Source organism: Peromyscus leucopus, chromosome 12 (assembly GCF_004664715.2).
Source record: "Peromyscus leucopus breed LL Stock chromosome 12, UCI_PerLeu_2.1, whole genome shotgun sequence".
NCBI lineage: Eukaryota > Metazoa > Chordata > Mammalia > Rodentia > Cricetidae > Peromyscus > Peromyscus leucopus.
In genome coordinates, this window is record NC_051073.1 from 51,796,000 (window position 1) to 51,817,516 (window position 21,517).

The 21,517-nt window shown below is 41.9% G+C and overlaps 1 protein-coding gene across 1 annotated transcript in view; it reads right to left on the bottom strand.

The window, feature by feature from the left end:
* Cfap44 (cilia and flagella associated protein 44) overlaps window positions 1-21,517 on the bottom strand; it is an 88,596-nt gene that overhangs the window by 58,108 nt on the left and 8,971 nt on the right. The window contains exons 3-15 of the mRNA XM_028872078.2: window positions 20,444-20,569; window positions 19,797-19,947; window positions 17,295-17,457; window positions 14,077-14,179; window positions 11,139-11,355; window positions 9,012-9,126; window positions 6,468-6,632; window positions 4,430-4,585; window positions 4,079-4,126; window positions 3,521-3,620; window positions 2,298-2,392; window positions 806-1,015; window positions 186-296 (exon numbers count right to left, since the gene is read on the bottom strand). Of these exons, the coding sequence (XP_028727911.1) occupies window positions 186-296; window positions 806-1,015; window positions 2,298-2,392; window positions 3,521-3,620; window positions 4,079-4,126; window positions 4,430-4,585; window positions 6,468-6,632; window positions 9,012-9,126; window positions 11,139-11,355; window positions 14,077-14,179; window positions 17,295-17,457; window positions 19,797-19,947; window positions 20,444-20,569 (1,760 nt within the window). The remainder of the gene's footprint in view (window positions 1-185; window positions 297-805; window positions 1,016-2,297; window positions 2,393-3,520; window positions 3,621-4,078; window positions 4,127-4,429; window positions 4,586-6,467; window positions 6,633-9,011; window positions 9,127-11,138; window positions 11,356-14,076; window positions 14,180-17,294; window positions 17,458-19,796; window positions 19,948-20,443; window positions 20,570-21,517) is intronic.

The following is a 21,517-nucleotide window of genomic DNA, read 5'->3' on the forward strand; positions in this document are numbered from 1 at the left end:
GGATTATCTCCTGCAGTCTCTGGCTGGCACTGGTAGCAAATTAGGCAAATTAGTTGGGGTAACTCAGGGATGGGTTTTTGCCAAATAGGAATAAAAGAAATGCAGCCCCAAGTGTGTGTGGAGGGGGTGCACCTCTCGCTACAGACACTGAGATTTACTCTTGAAGACAAAAATTCAGGACTTACATGACTGGACGGAGACCACATCAACTGGCAAACGGGCCCAGGAGTGTTAAAATAACCTATTGGCTTGTAATCTTTTTCCACTTCAAATAAGAAGACAGTATTATCTTTACTCTAGAAAATTAAAAAAAGAGACATGCACACCCAATATATATTACTATGACATCAAGCCCATAGAGCACAAAGATTTAGTATCACATAGTCTATTCAATTTACACTTATAGACGCAATGGTCATGTATTCCAGATTAATATTATATGTGTGTATATATATAGATATATATAGATATATGATTTCAAATGTTTTGATTCTTTTTCCCAAGTGTTTCATTACATAGCTCTAGAAATGTGATTACCACACACACACACACACATACACACACACACGTATGTTTACACACATACACACACATATATAATATAAATACAAATAGAATATAAAATAATTCTACAGTACATCTGCTGACTTCTTCCTGTAGTTTATCGAGTTGTTTTCTGTATCTGAGGCAGGCTTTTGTTGTGGTTTGCATTTAGGGGGTATGAAGGCACAATGAAATAGGTGGACTGAAAAGGGAAGCTAGGCATGGAATTCCAATAGGAAATGAGAGAGAATCTCACACTTACCCCGGTGGCTAGAATCTCCCCATCACGTTCATAAGCTAAAGCCGTGACTTCAGCAGTATGGGGTTTGAAGACATATTTCATATGTAACTCGGCGTCTAAGATTTTCTTCCGTCCTGCAAAAAGTGTAATTCCTTTTGGATCATAAAGTTCAAGAATCCGAACAACACCATCTTGGAATCCTATGACAATCTGTGCACCAGAGTAGCTTACCTTGGAAACAATGAAATGCAGGGGATCAGAATTTAGTTAAGAAATTCTCGGTACACACATACAAATTTGGATAACTTAGCACTGGCCTCCCTGTTCAAGTCTTGGTTCCATGTTATGGCAACCTCCATCAATTCCAGGGTATTTATCTCTTTTTGATCACAAGCAGGGTCATCTAAGGCAATTCAAGTTTCCAGTGAGCAATACTAACAGCATGCCTGCCTCCTGTGTAGGAGGTACCTGTCACCAGCAGTTCAGGTTGAACACAAATGGACTGAATGTCCCCCATTAACACGTAAATGAGTATAAAATCTGAGCTAACACAGGCGCCAAAGGAAAGAAACACAGCCATTCAGAGCATTTAGCAAATCAAGCCAACCTAGACTGAGGACTCCTCTAAGGCCGAGATGGTAAAGCTGAGACCGGAGGGTGCTTGGTCCAGAACTAACTAGATACAAGAAGGTGGAACTAGAACCCGTGAGAGCAGACAGAGCCTGTGCAAAGATCCAGCGTCAGGAGAAAGCAGAATTCAAGGAGAATTCAGCCTTATGAGAAGGGCAGACTGGAGTGAAGAAGCCATGTTACCATAAGAACTGGAGGTAGAAACCAGAAGCCACCAGGACACAGAACATCTTACATGATACATTGAATGTAGTCTCATCCAAACAGTAACGGAAAGCCAGATCTGAGGCACGCTTGAACCATTTTCTCTGTGATTTCATCCCCAAATAAGAATTAATCATTCTCCAAATAGTCCTATGGTGTTTTAAAAGTGTGGTTGCATAGACAGAAGACTCCCCAAAGAGTCCCATGGTGTTTTAAAAGTGTGGTTGCATGAACAGGAGATGCCTCAAGTTCAGTTGCATGGTTACTTTGCAAAACAAAGCTATTCCTATGCCACAAGTGGCATAAAAATAGATTTTCGCCGGGCAGTGGTGGCGCATGCCTTTAATTCCAGCACTCCAGAGGCAAAAGCAGGCAGATCTGTGTGAGTTTGAGGCCAGCCTGGTCTACAGAGTGAGTTCCAGGACAGGCTCCAAAGGTACACAGAGAAACCCTATCTCGAAAAACCAAAAAAAAAAAGATTTTCATCAAAACAAAATGAACCCTTAACAGTGAAGACATGAGATGATTTCTGCAATGTTCTAGGTAAAATAAACCAACTTGAAATATTTATACTTCTAAAATTCTCAGCTATAAAATAACTATATCTCTACAAAAATATCTATGATACAGTATATTTTCTAGTGTTTTTGGTAGAAGTTGATTAAAAGAACAGACTTACTGTTCGGGGTACCCAAGTGAGGGAAGTACCTCCCTGTTTGAATTTCATTTGAATCAAAGGAGTCTTGCTAGCAAAATCATAGAAACGAACAAAACCTACAGGGAAAAAAAGTTTTAAAAGAAACAAATCATAAATATATTATTTCTTTAAACAACCTCGGCTCACTTTTCATGTAGTAAATATTACAGGATTAAATACAGTAACTCAGATCAACTGATAGCCTAATGGCCTTTTAAATTTGTATTGATTTTTTTCTTCTTAATTGTTTTTAATGAACACACATAGTAAAATATTTCCTTGTGGCATATTCATACATACTTAGTTTTAGTTGATTTTGCCCACATACAGACATCATCTGCCCCACCTCCATCCCCTATCCCCAGTATTCTTCCTTTCTCTTCCACATCACATGTGTTCTGTGATCCTCTCCATCTCTTCCCTTACAGCCTCTTTTTCTCCATCTCATTGGACCCTCTGATAGTTTGATAAGAGGCAAAAGTTGTGATTGACCAACAAAAAGTGGCCCTTTGCACAGTCTACAAAATTATAAATATCCAAAGTCAAGAGAAAAGGAACGTGATGAGAACAGAAAGGGCGTACCTGTGGTTACTGAAAAAGGAGTAGCATTTTCATAAATAATTTATAGTTATGTCTTTAGTCTAATGCCTAATTGTGTCTGCTGCAGTCTGTGCACTTCGCACGAACATGAGGAATCAACCTGGGATCCCCATCATCCATGAAAAAGCCAGGCATGGTGGACCATGCTGGTAACCCCAGAACTGGAGGTGGGGGGAAGGAACAAGAGAACACCTGCAGTTTCTTGGCTGGCTAGTCTAACAGCTAGTGAACTCAAGGTTCAGTGAGAGACCCTGTCTCAAAGCATAGGTTGGAAAGCAATAGAGGGAGTCAACTGATGTCACCTTATGGCTACCACATACACGCACACACCAGAACACATGTACTTATACATGAACATGCATGTGTGCACAACACACACACACACACATACACACACACACACATACACACACACACACCAGGACACATGTACTTATACATGAACATGCATGTGTGCACAACACACACACACACACATACACACACACACACATACACACACACACACCAGGACACATGTACTTATACATGAACATGCATGTGTGCACAACACACACACACACACACACACACACACACATGGTTGGGGGATAGTTTATACTTACAGTCCAAGGCAGTTGTAGCCATGAGATAAGTGAGAGGAGAAACAGCCAAGGCTTCGATGGCTCCAGAATGGAAAGAGAAGAGGCATTCTGGGTCCTGGGTCTGAGAACAGACAAAGAGCAACAGATAGCGAAAACAGAGCAATATAGAATTAAAGTCAACTTTAAAGAAATGTAAACAGAACCTGTAACATAATGTGTGGTGTTACTCTGAGAGAGGATTTTTAAAAGTATGACAGATTAGAAAGAGCGCTGGACTTCGGAATTAGGAAAACCAGATGGAGTCTTGGCTCTGAGGTTAATGACTGATTTTACACAGATCCCATCAAATGCCACTTCCCAGGTCTTCCTGCCTGCTCAGCAGAGCAGCTGTGAGGATCACATGAGGTAATATAAAGGAAGACTCCACATGTTTAGGAAATGTGCAATGCATAATGACAATCCTGTTTTCGTTTGGTAGAAACAATGATCTAATGTGGAGAAAGATGAAGCAGAGTTTTAAAGATACCAAACAATTTTTACTGTAGCATTTAGGAGAAAATAAGGAAAATAGGCACTTACAATATTGGAAAAGCTAAGGTCAAGCTTCCATATGGCTCCACTGGCGTCCTAAAAAATTAAATAGCTAATAAGATTTTATCATTTTTAATTTTCACCAAATTAAAATCATTATTCCTGTGATTTATTAAAATGAGGGCCAACAATAACATCTAGTGCTTACATATATTATAGAGTATGATTGAAATATATTAAAATATCTTCTATATATTTAAGACTATACACATATAATAAGCAAAGCAATCACATAATGCTGTAACATAGAGCATTCTAGCCCAAACAATCAATTCTATTTCTATTTTAAGTTTATGTCCTGGTATAGTTAAAAAGCCCAAACAGAAGAATGTAACATACCTGAGCCAGCCAAAAATTATTTCCAATTTCATCCATCTTTATCATTGAGAAGAGGTTGACATTCTTGTCTACTTGAAGTTCATTAATAGGCTCTATCTCCAACAATCCAGTATCATCTATAATGTCAGCCGTGTCTATTGTCTCAAAGTCCCATATCTGACAAAATCAATAAGAAAGTATTTTATAACACTACAACAATGCCCCTACTAAACACCAAAGGTTAACCAATAAAAGGTGTCAGGTATGAGTGACTTCTGGAGTTGTTGGCCAGTGAGGTCCCATAGACCACCAAACATTACAGGCTATGGACAATGCTCTTGATGACCCTCCAAAATTTGACAGTGAGACCCTGTTGCTGAAGATGCCATACGCTTGAGTCATAACATGGCAAAATCAAGTTGGTACAGACCTGGGAGCTTCATAGCACAGACTGGCTAGCTTTCACAGTGCTGGAAAGTGCTATCCATGCTATTGGGGGAGAAAAGCAATCGTCGATCATAGCCAACTATGAACCTGGAGAGCTCTAGTAATGGCTGGTCTGGGAAGACATGTCCATTGGGGCAGAAGTGTCACACATCATGGGAGTAACCAACTTTCATATTGGAGTTCAGCCCCACTCCACAAGTTGCAACCCATACCTGACACCATTATCTGGTTAAGAATCTATGGCTAGACAAGTTACAGGCTCTAAGAGAAAAAATCTGCTACTATTATACAGTTAAATAGACATAGTATTAAACCAACTCCCAATGTCTTATTCTTATATCCATAGATCTGAGAAGTTTTTATTTTCTATTTTGATTACCACAGTGACCTACAACTGGCAAAGGGAGAGAGAGTAAGAGACTGAACAATGCTCATCCCTAAATGGAACATATTATACCCGTATGCCCCCTGCCTCCCAAAAAGGTTCAGGGATCGTTTCAGAAGATGAGGCAGAAAGAGAGTGAGAGCCTGGGGTGGTGGATGACTAGAAGGAAACATTATCTTCTGGGCAGAAGGACAGCTGCACATAGGAATTCACAACAGCTGTGACAACATGTACAGAAGCCATGCGAGCCCTAGCCAGACCAAATCCCAACATGAAGAGGGGTGTTAGGCACACAAGTCTACCCCAAGCCATGGAGCTATCGGCGGTTGTTAGCTTCTGGGAGAGGGGGACAGTTTTCTCTAAGAGTACAGCCCCTGGTAAGTTGACTACTCTCCAGTGGAAACCCATACATTCAAGAACATGTGGACAGTGCAAATTGGTCTCGAGGAATTTAAGAGCTAGAAGGCTCCAGAAGACCATGTACCAAAAGGACTACAGGGCAAATCACAAGAGTACAGGTTCATTAAGAACAGTGGTGTTCACAGAAGGTGCCAGACAGGGTGAATGGGAAACATAGGACAGAGCAGCAACTCGGGAGACTTAGTTTCTGAAGCAATATTCCAGCTTCCTCCAGGCTTTAGGTAGGACAGCGTTCACAGTGAACTCAATGAATTCCCTAGCACAAGGACTTGGGAAAGGGCTGTGCACAGCAACCCCCAACCATACATCTCTAAGACTGTATTCCAATTGGCATCCTCACCAGCAGCACGGTGATGCACATCTTTAATCCCAGCCCTCAGGAAGCAGAGGCAGACAGATCTCTGAGAGTTCAAGGCCAGTCTGCTTTATATAGTGAGTTCCAGGATAGTAAGGGCTACACAGTGAGACGCTGTTTCAAACAGAAAGTTCAGCATTTTCGTTCCTTAGAAAATGCCCGCCAATCGTGGGTATTTTGAAAGTATGTGTGCCCATTGTTTATCTGGTGGTAATATGAGCTTTCATTTTCTGAAGCTCCTATGTCAACACCTGAAGCACAAGAACAAGAGATCCCTTCATAGTGTTCCAATTAATGTTGACAGAAGTACAAATATTTACCATGTGAGAAGCATTATTGAAAATGAGCTGGTCTTAGGAATAAGTGGCCATTGACCCCCTTCACGAAGCAGCCTATAAGACAAAAACCTCCTAGGTGATCGGCAAGTCTTAAGTGGAGTGCTGGTGCCTTACCCTGACACAGCCATCCGACCCAGCGGTAATGACTTCCCCCTCATCCAGCATTATCTGGTTAATGGGACCTTGGTGACAAGACTTCATGCCAGTTCGACAGAGCTCCACCTTGATGAGGCTGCCTTCCCACAGCAGCAGGTTACCCCACTCTGATCCTGAGAGCACCTGACAGGCGTGAAGAAAGAAACATGCATAAAAATGAAATACCTTCATGCAGACCTCAAACAGGCAACAGTTGCTTTTAGATTTTAGGTTTGTTTTTTTAACTGTGAAAATAGAAAGCTTGGCTGGAGGGATGGCTCAGAGGTTAAGAGCACTGACTGTTCTTCCAGGGGTCCTGAGTTCAATTCCCAGCAACCACATGGTGGCTTACAACCGTCTGTAATGAGATCTGGTAGCCTCCTCTGGCCTGTAGACATGCAGGCAGAACATTGTATGCATAATAAATAAATAAATCTTTAAAAAAAAAAAAAGAAAATAGAAAGCTTGAGTATGGAAATAAAGAAAACAAAGAAATAAAAATCCAGCACCACAGATTCAACCTCTGATTACATTTTGATGTGTTTCCTTCTAGCATCCTGTGACTAGGATGCACATTAATGGCAATTTCTTCACAAATGCTTGTAGTAGATTTCTTTATACACCTCTTAAGGATAAGATTCAGGCATTGAATGACTGTGTCAAAACAGGATATTTAAAGTTTTTCACAGATGAGATTTTAATTCCTAAGTGTAGTGCTGTCTGCTAAGTTGTGAGCTGAGCAGATTACAACTCAGTTTCAAATAAGGAAAATATTTGTGACTGTCCCAAATCAATCAGTCTAATTCAACAGTTCCCGAAGAGCATGCCATCAAACATAGGTTCTCAGAACGCTTTATGAATGGAATAATAAGTAATACTTGTGGTGTAAGGGCTTTGTGTCAAGCATTGCTTGAATACTTTCTTCACATTGGTATTTAATGCCCAAAGCCACATGCACTAGGTATACTTAGCAACATCATATGCAGTTGAGTATGTGAGTGCTTTGTTTTCCTAGCTATGAAGAAAGGAAGGAAGGAAAGAAGGAAGGGAGAGAGGGAGGGAGGGAGGGAGGGAGGGAGGGAGGGAGGGAGGGAGGAGGAAGGAAAGTTAGACTGATGTTTATCTTAACAAGTATTCAGAGTTTGATGACAGACTCATTTGAGATTGCTGTATAGATTTGGGACTACAGTTTAACCAGCACCTGAGGCTTTTTGTCAGGGGAGGGAGGTGAGTGGTGTATGCATATGTATGCTGTGGGATGGTCTGTATGTCAAATTGCTCTGATTGGTCAATAAATAAAACACTGATTGGCCAGTGGCTGGGCAGGAAGTATAGGCGGGACTAACAGAGAGGAGAATTGAGAGAACAGGAAGGCGGAGGGAGACACTGCCAGCCGCCACCATGACAAGCAGCATGTGAAGATGCTGGTAAGCCATGAGCCACGGGACAAGGTATAGATTTATAGAAATGGATTAATTTAAGATATAAGAACAGTTAGCAAGAAGCCTGCCACAGCCATACAGTTTGTAAGCAATACAAGTCTCTGTGTTTACTTGGTTGGGTCTGAGCGGCTGTGGGACTGGCGGGTGAGAGAGATTTGTCCTGACTGTGGGCCAGGCAGGAAAACTCTAGCTACATATGTAGGTGCCTGTATACATGAAAGTACACGTGGAGGTCAGAGGTCAACACCAGTGTCTCCCTTCCCACCCTTATTGTTATTGTGATTCTGCCCGAGTCCCCCACTGAGCCTGAGGCTCACTAATTCTGCTAGACTGGCTGGCCCCGGGCTGTTCATTCCCTCCTATTCACTGTACTTCAATTGACACTGTTCCATCACTTAAATGACCAGGTCATTTGGTGTCTTCAAGTAGTATCTGTGTGCTGGCATGTTCTTATAAGAGAAGTGATCACAAGGAACACAGCGTAACTCATTCAAACAGGAGGCCCAATAAGATATTAAAGGGGAATGGATCATTTTAGGCAAAACAGCCCATAAGATCTGTAAGAGCAAGAGAAAAGTGAACTAATAATGTCAGAAAATCAACTGACAAATTGTTGTACATTTCTACAATGTTGCACATATCTCTGGAAAACAATTCATCTTCCTGAAGGACACTCTGACACCAAAACAAAAGACATGAGATTGAATAAAACCTTGAGCCTGTAAGTCCCTTGGAACATCATGACCCAAAAAAGGAAAGATAATATAAATCATCATCATTCCATGACATCAGAAAAGTAGCGAGCATGTCACTACGTTAATACGGGAAAACGCTTCATACTTTATCTGCATAGAATATTTAGCAAAACCGGGAAATGGTGAGTGTACATGGATTACAAAAATTTTAGGGAAAAAGTTTTTATTTCAGTTGGTGGGAAAAAGTAAAATGAGGTTTTCACCACATTGGTAATTACAATATCTGTGATCATTGACAGTCTTAGACTATGTGGTCGGTCGAGTTCCGGGCGGGCGTGCTTTCATTCATAAACGGTCTAACCGGGGAGGAACAGGGCCACACCCACCTTCCCATCCGGAAGCTCAATGTAACCCTCTATGTCACTAGTGGATGTTTTGCCAAATCGCCCCAGTGACCCTTGCAGCTTGAGCCCGGTGAACGTGAAGGCCATCTCCCAGAACCTGCCGGCGAGAGAGGACACGGTCAGATGTACCCATCGGGTGATTTCCTTTTTATTTCCATCTGACCCTAACTCACATTTCATCAGCACCTGTGACTTCACTGACGTCACCCGACTAACATGTAGTGTCCACTCCCTGTCCGGCAACCAAACACAGGCATCGCGAGAGGAGGAAGTTCCCTGCCTTTGCAAGACCTGAATTTTGGGTTGTGCTGTTGGCTGCAGCAGGTACTAGGCACTGAGGAAAAATTTCGACTGGGTGGAAAGTACTTGATGCTAAATGAGAGGAGGGTAGGTAGAGACGGTCTGCATGATTCCATCCAGGAAGCAGAACACAGGGGCGTGGGGTCTGGAGCCACAGACTTGAGATCAGGAGTAGACACTGCTTGGCAGGAATGGCTCTGAGAATTCTTGTTCCACCATGAAGACCGCGGTGCTGCTACACGTGAGAGACTTCCCAGGAGTGTGAGAGTTCAGAACAGGTTTGTAGAAGCCTACACCGTGAGTCACGGAGACCCCTGCTTTAGGTGGGGCCTATGAGAAGGCAGCACTTTTGGCTCTTTGGGGGCCCGCCACCCACCTCCCAAATAAATCACACATGGAGGCTTATTAGTAATTACAAATGCCCGTCCTTAGCTTGGCTTGTTTCTAGCCAGCTTTCCTTATCTTAAATTATCCTGTTTATCTTTTGCCTCTGGGCTTTTATCTTTCTCTATTCCTGTATATCTTTCTTTGTTTCTTTCTCCATGGCTTGCTGTGTAGCTGGGTGGCTGACCCCTGGATCCTCCTCTTTCTCTTGCTCCTTCTTCCCCCACCCAGATTTCTCCTTCTATTCATTCTCTCTGCCTGCCAGCCCTGCCTGGCCTTTCTCCTACCTTGCTATTGGCCATTCGGCTCTTTATTAGAACATCATGTGTTTTAGACAGGCAAAGTAACACAGCTTCACAGTGTTAAACAAATACAACATAAACAAAAGTAACACACCTTAAAATAATATTCCATAACATGCTCTGAATTTAAAAGCCCTTCTTTTATGCTGTTTTTGGGGACCAATACCCTATATCAAAATTTAAAAGGTACACTAAAAGAAAAGGGGAGAGGGGGAGAGAGAGGAAAGGTGAACTGCCGGTTAATTTGAAAAAGAACACGTGTGGATCTGAAGAGATGGCACAGCAGTTAAAAGCACTCCCTGCTCTTCCAGAGGACCTGGGTTTGGTTCCCAGGATACACGTGGCAGCTCACAACCACCTGTAACCCCGGTTCCAGGGGACACAAGGTCCTCTTCTGGCATCCACAGGTGCTACACGCCTGTGGTACACATACATACACACAGGTAAAACATTCATAAACGCATGTACTGGCTGGTTTTGTGTGTCAACTTGACCCAAGAGAGTCATCAGAGAGGAAAAAGCTTCAGTTGAGGAAATGCCTCCATGAAACAGAGCTGGAAGGCATTTTCTTAATTAGTGATCAATGAGGGGAGAGCCCAGCCCATGTGGGTGATGCCATCCCTGGGCTGGAGGTCCTGGGTTCTATAAGAAAGCAGGCTGAGCAAGCCATAAGAAGCAGGCCAGTAAGCAGCACCTCTCCATCGTCTCTGCATAAGCTCCTGCCTCCAGGTTCCAGCCCTGCTTGAGATCCCATTCTGACTTCCTCCAAGGATGGACTGTGATCTGGATGTGTTAGCCAGATAAACCCTTTCCTCGTCAACTTGGTTTTTGGTCATGATGTTTGTTGCAGCAATAAAAACCCTAACTAAGACAACATAAAATAAAAATAAATATTTTTTAAAATAAATGTGAAGTCTCCTAATTTTAAAAACAATTCTTTGGGGGTTTTGTTTGTTTGTTTGTTTTTCAAGATAGGGTTTCTCTGTGTAGCCTCGGCTATAGCAAAAAAAAAAAAAAAAAAAAAAAAAAAAAAAAAAAAAAAAAAAATCTCCAAGCCTTCAATCCTCTCAGAAAAATGCTCTTACAATATTCGTTGGTTCCTTTGTTTGGGCACCAGACTTACTTGATGTGGCCCAATCCTGATGTGGTTAGCTGCTCATCATCTTCGGGATTGAAAGTGACCTTGAAAACGTCCTGAGAAAAGGCTTTTGTCCTCAGTGTGGGCTGCTCTTGCATCCAGTTCCAGATGGTTATGGTGTAGTCAGGGTGACTCCCGACAGAGGCCAGCAAGTTCCCATCACTGTTAAAGTCCACGTAAGCATAGGCCTTCTCTGTCCCGTCTGAAAGGGTGAATGGGAGTCTGATAAACAAGAGAGAAAGCTGAGCCCAGAGGGGACACCCCTGTCATCCTAACACTGGAAGGCAATGGCTGGAAAAGAGCAAGATCAAGCCCATCCTGTGCTGCAAATCTTCTGTCCCAAAGCAAACACGGAGGGGGAGGGGGAGGGAGAGGAGGGTGCCCGTGTGATCTGTGTTAATGTAAAAGTGTCAAGGATCTAAGAGTGCTGGGGAGATGGTCCAACAGGTGAAGTACCCAGTGTGCAAGCATGGGCACCCGAGTCCAGATCCCAGCACCCAGGTTCAGGTGTCATTCCAGTGGTATTCCAAGGTGAAGGAGGGGTAGAGGCAGGGGTCCCAAGGGCTTCCCGGCCAGCCAGCCTAGCAGAAATGGCAAGTCATTGGCCCACTGAAAGCTTCCACTTCAAAAATAAGATAGAGAGCAACAGAGGAAAATGCTTGACATCAGCTCCTGACCTCCACAAATGCATGCACAGCCAAGCGCACCCCTCACACATACTGTGTGGGTGGGGGTGTATGTACATACACACAAATCTCCTGAAAGAGTAATTCTAAAATATTTCATTGGGCTGGAGAGATGACTCAGAGGTTAAGAGCACTGACTGTTCTTCCTGAGTTCAATTCACAGCAACCACATGGTGGCTCACAACCATCTGTAATGAGATCTGGTGCCCTCTTCTGGCCTGCAGTCATACATGCTGTATATATAATAAATAAATAAATCTTAAGAAAAAAATTTCATCACACTTGGTGTGGTGGTTTGAAAGAAAACGGCCCCCAAAGGGAGTGGCACTGTTAGGAGATGTGGCCTTGTTGGAGGAAGTGTGTCACTGTGGGGATGGGCCTTGAGGTCTCTTCAAAGCTTCACTCAAGCTTCACTCAGTGTGACAGTCAGTCGACTTCCTGTTGCCTGTAAGATGTAGCACTCTCAGCTCCACCACCACATCTGCCTGCACATTGCCATGGTCCCCTTCATGATCATAATGGACTGAACCTCTGAAACTGTAAGCCACCACCTCAGTTAAATGTTTTCCTTTATAAGAGTTGCCGTGGTCATGGTGTCTCTTCACAGCAATAGAAACCTAACTAAGACATTGGGCTTTAGAATAGATTATAAGATTATAAAAGGAGGGTGAAGAAATCATCATCGTATTTTCCCAAAGAAAAACGCGTTGCATATATTTCATCTTGTGGAAGAAAGAGAGCCAAGCACAGAGAGCAGACAGAACTCAATCTACAATAGTAAATTAGGTACAAAACTTTTGACTCACCAAGATAGGATAGATAATAAAGTAAGTTCTCCAAATTTGCCAAATACAAATGGACTGGAAGGCTGTAGAGATGGCTCAGAGGTTAAGGGCACTGGCTATTCTTCCAGAGGTCCTGAGTTCAATTCCCAGCAACCATATGGTGGCTCACGACCATCTATAATGAGATCTGGTGCCCTCTTTTAGCATGCAGGTGAGCATGCAAAACAGCGCACTCATACATAAAATAAATAAATCTTAGAAACTAATGAACTGAGCCAGGAGGTAGTGGCACACGCTTTTAATCCAGCACTCAGGAGGCAGAGGCAGGCAGATCTCTGAGTTCGAGGCCAACCTGTTCTACAGAGCGAGTACCAGGACAGCCAGTGCTACACAGAGAAAACCCTGTCTCGAAAAACCAAAAAAAAAAAAAAAAATGGACTGGAAATTAAAAGTGCAATTCTTACTTGATAATTGTTATTATTTTATATTAGTTTTACTGTTTTAGAGTTAAAACCTTTCCTATTTATTTAGACCAAAAGGGGGAAATGTTATGGGAGACTTGAACACTGCGTGAAGATGTGTCTTTGCCAAGGCACCTTCTGAAGGGTTTAATAAAGAGATGAATGGCCAATAGCTAAGCAGGAAGAGGTTAGGCGGGACTTCCAGGGACAGTGAGGACTCTGGGAAGAAGAAAGCCATAGTCACCAGCCAGATGCAGAGAAGCATCATGAGCAGTATGGCGTAACAAGTCACACAACAAAATGTAGGTTAAAATAAATGAGTAAATTTAAATCATAAAAGCTAATGGGACAAGCCCAAGCTAAGGCCAAGCTTTCATAATTAATAATAAGTCTCCATGTCATTATTTGGAAGCAGGCAGTACAGACAAAGACTTGCTACAGACAGAACTCAATCCACAGTTTGTCACTGAAAAAACTCCCAGAGTGAAAACTGACTCTGGAAATTAATTATGCGTGATTAATTAATTACGCGGAAAACAGAACCAGCCGTTAGATAATAGATGGTCAATGTTACAAGTCATCATCTTCACTAGTTTGTAACAGCCAGTTATCCAGTTAAACAGCAGTGTAGATGTTGTTGTGTAGACAACACCAACATGACTGGTACTTCTGATCAGGTGACTTTATGGATTGTGTCCTTGAAGATCTAAGTGAGCTCTATCCAATCCGTTGGAAGGTCTCGAAGAAGACGACATTCTGCCTGGAGACTGCCCATGAACTCCTTCCCAGAAATCTCCGGCCTGTGGGGCTGACTCACAATTTTCAGACTTACTAACCTCGACAATTATAAGCCAATTTCACCCAATAAATTTCCTTCCTACCTCTCTTGCCTTTGTTTCTCTGCTGACCCTTGGCTAACTCCGCGGTCTCAGTCATCTTCTGGGTGTTGTTAACGTTTACGTGGACTGTTCTAAAGATCCCCTGGACTCACCTCGCAAGATTCTGTAGGGCCTCAGAGAGGGATAGTCATAGATGATAATCTTTGGGAAACTTCCTTTCTCAGCAACTGTGAAGTAAGTTTTTTCCGGATGAACCTAGAAAAACAGAATCTCACTAAAATATTAAAAGGAAATTTTCAGCCGGGCGGTGGTGGCGCACGCCTTTAATCCCAGCACTCGGGAGGCAGAGCCAGGCGGATCTCTGTGAGTTCAAGGCCAGCCTGGTCTCCAAAGCGAGTTCCAGGAAAGGCGCAAAGCTACACAGAGAAACCCTGTCTCGAAAAACCAAAAAAAAAAAAAAAAAAAAAAAAAGGAAATTTTCACATTGATAATCCTATCTGTGCAGTACTTAGTGGCTATTATCATGTAATTGGCTAATTAGACTGCGCTTCAGTCTAAAATTTTTTTTAAAATTCATGTCTGATAAATACTTGATGGATATGATTTGAACTGAAAACTAAAAGAAAATTTAAAAAATAAGACTTTCATTAAGGTCAATCATTTTTAATGCTACAAGTACTAAATTCATGGTGAGATGATGGCTTCAGTATTCAGTGTGTGTGAGAATCTCTTGAAAGGTTCGTCAAAAACACGGATCTCAAGTCCCCCTCACAGTGTTTCTGAATTCACATTTATATATTTCACAAGTGCTATGCTACTGCTGGCCTGGGGGGCTGTGTGAGAAGAGCTAAACAGGGTGGATGCCAACCCCCTATATAAGTCACTCTGAACTGTATACAGCAGCATTCACAGAGTGTGGGATTCAGTCCATTTACCACCTGAAAGACGGGCTGACTCATTATGGACAGAAGTTATTTGCCTAGCTGTTCTGAAAAGTTGGAAATCCCAAACCCAGGGACAGTATAGATCAAGGGCCTTTGTGTGCATGATCCCATGGTAGAAGCTGGAAGGGCAAGAGAGCATGAGAGCTAAGGTCTGTGTGTGTGTGTGTGTGTGTGTGTGTGTGTGTGTGTGTGTGTGTGTGTGCGCGCGCGCGCGCAATGGATCTGCTCTCATAAAATTCCATCATTAGCTAACCCACTTCCTCAATAGGATGAGTCCACTTGTGCCCTAATCACACTTATCAGGCCGTACCTCCCAACACTGTTGCATTGGGTTTAAGCTTACTTGGGGGAGGAAGCATGTTCAGACCTCAGCAGTGTGGAATTTGTGTTCCCAGGGGGCATTCTATCCATCCAAATTAAATAGATAGATAGATGATAGATAGATAGATAGATAGATAGATAGATAGATAGATAGATAGATAGATAATAAACTATACCTTGAACAACCTCACCAGATATGACTGCCAATGTAACAGAAATAAGAAAGAGATTTCCAAGCCAGACACAGAAGAAACTGTAAGAAAGTATGCTGTGGATGAAGTATTTGTGTCCGTGTTTATATATTGATAGCCATGGAAATTGGCTAGAATTTTATATTCCTTTGTTACTTTTGCTAATCAGTAAGCCAAACATGCAGAAATAAAGATAAAATAAAAGTAGGCTCTGGTCAGAAGAAACTATTTAAAACCCTGTGCTAGTGAATGCCTGTCTCCAGGTGCTGCTTTCAGCTCCTGACTGCAGCGTTTAGGAGGTAGAGCTTGAACTTCTGCTTCCCAGATAACACTTCGGCTCCCTTTCTTTCTTCCATTCCTGGGGTTGGAAGACCTATGATAGACAGACTGACTTCCTGCTGAAGCTATGGTGATGATGCCTCTTTATGGAAATATCTCTTACTTTCTAAGAGATTGGAACACTTGCTGGACCTCGCAGCCTAATTAATAATACAGATTAAGGTCACCTAAGACTGACATTCCGCTGTGTGGTCAGCCCATTTGTTTAACCTGTCGTTAAGAGAACAGCGCAGCAGCCGGGCGGTGGTGGCGCACGCCTTTAATCCCAGCACTCAGGAGGCAGAGGCAGGCGGATCTCTGTGAGTTCGAGGCCAGCCTAGCCTAGGCTAGAGAGTGAGTTCCAGTAAAGGCACAAATCTACACAGAGAAACCCTGTCTCAAAAAACAAAAAGAGAGAACAGTGTAGCAACCAACCTTACTTGCCTTGGATTTCCTACTTTACCTATACAGATACACAGCTGTAGTCTTAATTTATATACAGAGGTGGTGTGTGTGTGTGTGTGTGTGTGTTATAGTTATAATTTACTGAAAACAGCAAACAAGTCTAAAGTGACCTCATTACAATAAATATCCACCATAAATGTTGAAAGCAGCATGAATAGAGAGATACAGTTTCTGTGCAGTGGCGTCTGCAGAGCGTCTGGGTTATTTGAGGGTCAGTAAGGTTTCATCCCTTGTAAAACTCTGTTAAAGATTTCTGTAAAGTATCCCTCATTCCGACCTCATGTGATACTTCCTGTTCTGTTCAGTAAGAGAGCAAAGCCCTTTGTTAGGGACAGACAAAGAAGACATCAGGCAGGCACAGAGACAAAGCTTCAGACTCACACAAAAGGTTACAGAGAGACCAGCGACCATAAGCTGCAGAGAAGGGAAGATACAGGGAGAGAAGTGGAGAATTCAGATTTGGGCTTGCTCTTGGTCTAAATACTCCAAGAGGAAGTTTTGGAATTATTTTCTTAATTCAACATCATGATTATTTACATGCAGCTACTGAAAAACAAACAAACAAACAAACAAACAAACAAACAAACAAAAAACCCTCTTACTTTCTCTTCAAGAAGCTAAGGTGGGAGGATGCCAAGTTTAAAGCCAGTCTGGGCTTTGTATTGACTTCAAGGCCAGCTTGGGCTACATATCAAAACCCTATCATAAAAAGGAAGGAAAGGGGGGAGCTGGAGAGATGGCTCAGAGGTTAAGAGCACTGACTGCTCTTCCAGAGGTCCTGAGTTCAATTCCCAGCAACCACATGGTGGCTCACAACCATCTGTAATGAGATCTGGTGCCCTCTTCTGGCCTGCAGGTGTATATGTGGATAGAATACTGTATACATAATAAATAAATCTTTAAAAAAAAAAGGAAGGAAGGGAGGAGGGAAGGAGGGAGGGAGGGAGGAAGGGAGGGGAAGGGAAGGGAAGAAAAGGAAAAGGAAAGGAAAAGAAAAGAAAAAGGTTTAGAATAAAGATGGCGGTGCGTCTCACGTGATCCCCAGAACACCCTGGGCGCCACTGCGGCGTCCACAGAAAAACTGAAATGGGGGCTCCTCGCCCACCCCCAGGTGACTGAATGCTAGCGCACCCCGATGGCGCCAATCCCTTCACCACTGCAGCTGTGCAGGTACGTCTGCTCCTTGGTTTTGAAATTCAGCAGGATCAGCTGGTTCCCGGCGATGTACATCACGGTGGTGTTGTCCAGAAGCTGCAGGTTGGCTCGTTTTTTGCAGTCATAGCCAAAAGAATGTCTGAGGTTAGGCTGCTAAGGAAAATAAATGAAACGAAATAGCCATCTAGGGACAGAATGCGTGATTAAAACAACAGAGTCTATTTTTAAAATCAATATTCTATTTAAATAATAAAGATTTGAAATCGATGTAGCTGAACTTTACCCTGAAACTCGGAATTTTTTTGATGGGTCACAAACACAATTTTTATTTTTCAAGCAAGTGAAAATGCTTGTACTACGATTTAGTCCCTACTTTATTTTATTTATTTATTCTTTTTTTTTTTTTGTGGAAGAAATCCTGAGGTTTGGGGATAAGCAGATTAGTCTTTCTAAACAGGTATCATTTTCCTCTGCACCCCCAAAACAGAACCACACCATCAGTGTGGGACCAAGTCCACACCCTCACCTTTGTATCGGCCAGTCAAGTTTGTGAAATTCATAGTAAACATTACTTTTATTATTATTTATGTGGTGTGTGTGTGTGTGTGTGTGTGTGTACATGGCTGTGTGTTTTCTCTTCTTCCACCTTGGGCTCCAGGAACTGAACTCAGGTCCTCAGGCTTGTGTGGCAAGTGTAGGCAAGTGTATTTACTCACTGGTCCATCCACTAAAAACATTTTACAGGCCCCTTCAATGATGTCTCTGAAAGGAATTTAAAATTCTTGCATGTTGGAGCAGCTGGGTGGTTTATTAGGGAGAGGTGTGTGCTGCCAAGACGGAGGACCTGATTCTCATCCCCAGAACTAAGACAGTGGGAGGAAAGGACAGACTCCTGGAAGCTGTCCTCTGACATCTGTGCACATGTCCCGACATACAGGGGAACACAGACACACACATTCACACACACACTCACTTACATAAGGAATGTAAAAAGCAAATTTTTAAAAATTCTTACATTTGTGGAAATCTAATACAAATTTTGATAACATACTGACTATACTAAGTTCTAATTAAAACTTAATATAAACCAATTATTTCAATCAACTAATATAGGATACATAAAAAATATACAAATTTTCCAGGGTTTTTTATTACATTGCTGTATAAGCAAATATATGTATGTATGTATGTATATATATATATGTGTGTGTGTGTGTGTGTGTGTGTGTGTGTGTGTGTTTATGGAATAAAGTAAAATTGCGTTAATTCAAAATAGAAGTTTAAAAATCTAGGTTACATAAGACCTTTTAATTTACATTATTAGTACATTTAAACTCAAATTAAAAGAACAAAGACACAAAATAACAAAGAAACTAAATGAGCGCAATCTGTGAAATCCTTTAGTATCACAGCACCGCTTAAGCAGATAGATTCTTTATAAAAAAACTTGTTGTTGGACATTGATTGATAAGATCAGGGGAAGAACATCCATTGCTTGAGACCTTGCTTGGAGGTAAAAAAATTTCTTTTAGAGGATCCACTTATTTGTAAGAAAATTTATCGTGTCCAAAAGACAGAAAAGAAAAACTAAAAAGAGGAAATTCCAGATTAAAAGGTAACTGGGACAAATTAGCTTAGTCACATCTAGGATTGAACCAGAGTTCATAGGTATTTTCAGAAAGCATGCACCCCATCTCCAAACAGGCTGGACACAATGTGGGTCACGTGGTGGCAGCCACTATTCACGGGAAGGCAAGCTGAAGTCATCATGGAGATGGTCCTCTGATGACCTCCTCACAGACCCAGCCTGCTGACAGCAAACACAAACATTCTTGTCAGTTCCCTCCCCTTTCATTTGTCCTCACAAATCAATCAAAACGTGCCGTCACGGCCCATCTGTCCAGACTTGACTCCGATAACTCTTCTGATGCATGATGGGAAAGTATCAGCCTTAACAATGGCCCCATCAACACTCGGAGAAAAGAAAGCAATCATGTCACTAGACAGGCATTGGCAAAGAAAGGCTAGCCAGCCTGGGACAAGAAGAAAATGGCAGTGAGATGCTCCACAGACTCCTTCAGCCCACATCTCATGAACTGCCTGGTCCATCTATGCAAAGAGCTTCCTCAAAACATCATTTCTCCCCATGGCTCTCATCAAACAAAAAATTTAGTTTAAATTAGGATTCCCCTGAACCCCCACCTCCCACCACCACCACCACCACTGCTGCCCCATTTTTTTACAGTTTCCTAAGACAAAGGTTGGTAAACTTTTTCTTTGTAAGGCAAGAAGTAAATATCTTGGTACCTAATCTCAACTAATTAAGCAGCCATAGACAGGGTGTAATTGAGTGTGTCTGTGCTGCCATAAAACCTTATTTACACAAACAGGCCAGAGGCCATATTTGCTCCAGGGGCTATAGTTTGTAGTTTGAAATAAAACCTTCCCACATTATAAATGTATAGCTGGAGTGGATACTCAAGGGTGAGAAAATCCAGTGGGATATCTGCTTCTGGAGTCACGTAGGGTGTGGAAACAAGCTCTGAGTAATTGTAGAAGAAGTTCTCTGATATCTTCTTTATGACCTCTTCTGGCTCTTTCTCAACTTCAGTAGCAATATCCTGGGATACTAAAACATGAAATACTTTATCTAAGACGAGTATAAGTTGAACCCTAAAATTGTATTTCACCAAGTCAGAGGAATTGTGCAAGCTGTACTAACAGTAAGAGCAACCCGAACAGTGTTTCATGCTACCAAACTTAGGAGGAAGAGCCAGCAGGTTGTGCATGTCTGGGAGATGCTGAGTTCTGCTCATGCTTTCTCCAGGGAGCTTTGGAGAACTCCTAACTCCCTTGGTCACTTTATTCCCATATCAAGTACAAGACTGCCCAACATGGTACAAAAAATAGAATGTAGCTAAACTACCCTATCATGATACGTTTATTTCTTTTCTTTCTGTTGGTAACACATGTCCACATCCTGCAGATTTTCCATTACATATATATATATATATATATATATATATATATATATATATTCTGCATATATAAAGAGCTGTTTAATATGTAGCAGCAACTTGCCTTAACACAGCAACAACTACTGAGAGAAGGCTAATCACACTCACTTCGGCCACTCTGAAAAAAATCTTGAGATGAAATTGAATCTTCTTCTATGTCTTCCAAATCGAAGTCATCATCAAAATATGACTCTTCCTCATCGGTAAAGAGGTCATCCGTGATGTCCTCTGGAGCTTTTTTTGTACATATTAAAGACAATTGGTTTCAGTAATTTCATAAAATTTTAATTAAATGTTCTTATTTCCAAAGTAACTAAAACCTCTTATTTGTTTATCCTTTAAATGTAACGAGTTTTTATATCCAAAACTTTCTAGAATTACTTTATTTGATCAGTGTTAAACTTGTACTAAAAGCCAAAAGGCCTTTTCTGTAAGGTCATCTCCATTTTCACTTTATTTCCAGTCAATTTCTCTTAAGATATACTAACAAGAAAGGCTAAACAGTGAGCCAGCCATGAATGTTAGCATCCTGCTATCAAGACTCGAACTAACATTTATAGAGGATCTGCTAGGTTGAGGAGCCATAATGTTATTTAAGAGTAACCTCTGAGTATGATAATTTCTCTCTGAGGTAAAAGTTAAAAAAAGGAGTAAGTTAAAATTGTGAGACCCTCACTCTATTCTCTAAGACGAAGAAGGAGACTTAGACAACTTAGACAAAGATATCTTAATATAGATAGACCCAGGCCAGTTTCAAGCTCCCAGAAATGATGGCGTCAGCCCCAGGAACTTAAAAGTACAACCATCTGGTAGCAACTAATTAACAAAAGAGTGCCCCAAATGCCAGACAAAAGCCAGGACATTTGGCAGTGACTGATTAACCACAGGATGTCCCAATGCTGGAGATGGCACTTCTTAACTCCGGAGAGGGGCTGTAAAAGTTCTAACAGAACAAACGGACAAACTAAAATAAGATAACACAGAGGCCCGGGAAGATTTAGCCAATTAAAATTGTACCTGTACTAACTCCCCCACAACCTGGAGGGACCTGTGGTTTTTCTCCTTTAAAAGCCGGCCTCACAAAGAAAAAGCAACTCCTCCCTGCCTCACAGCGCTAAGCCGAGTGAGTGCTTGAGATGAGTTCTCTGTCACTGGACTTGTAATGGAAATAAACCTTGCTTT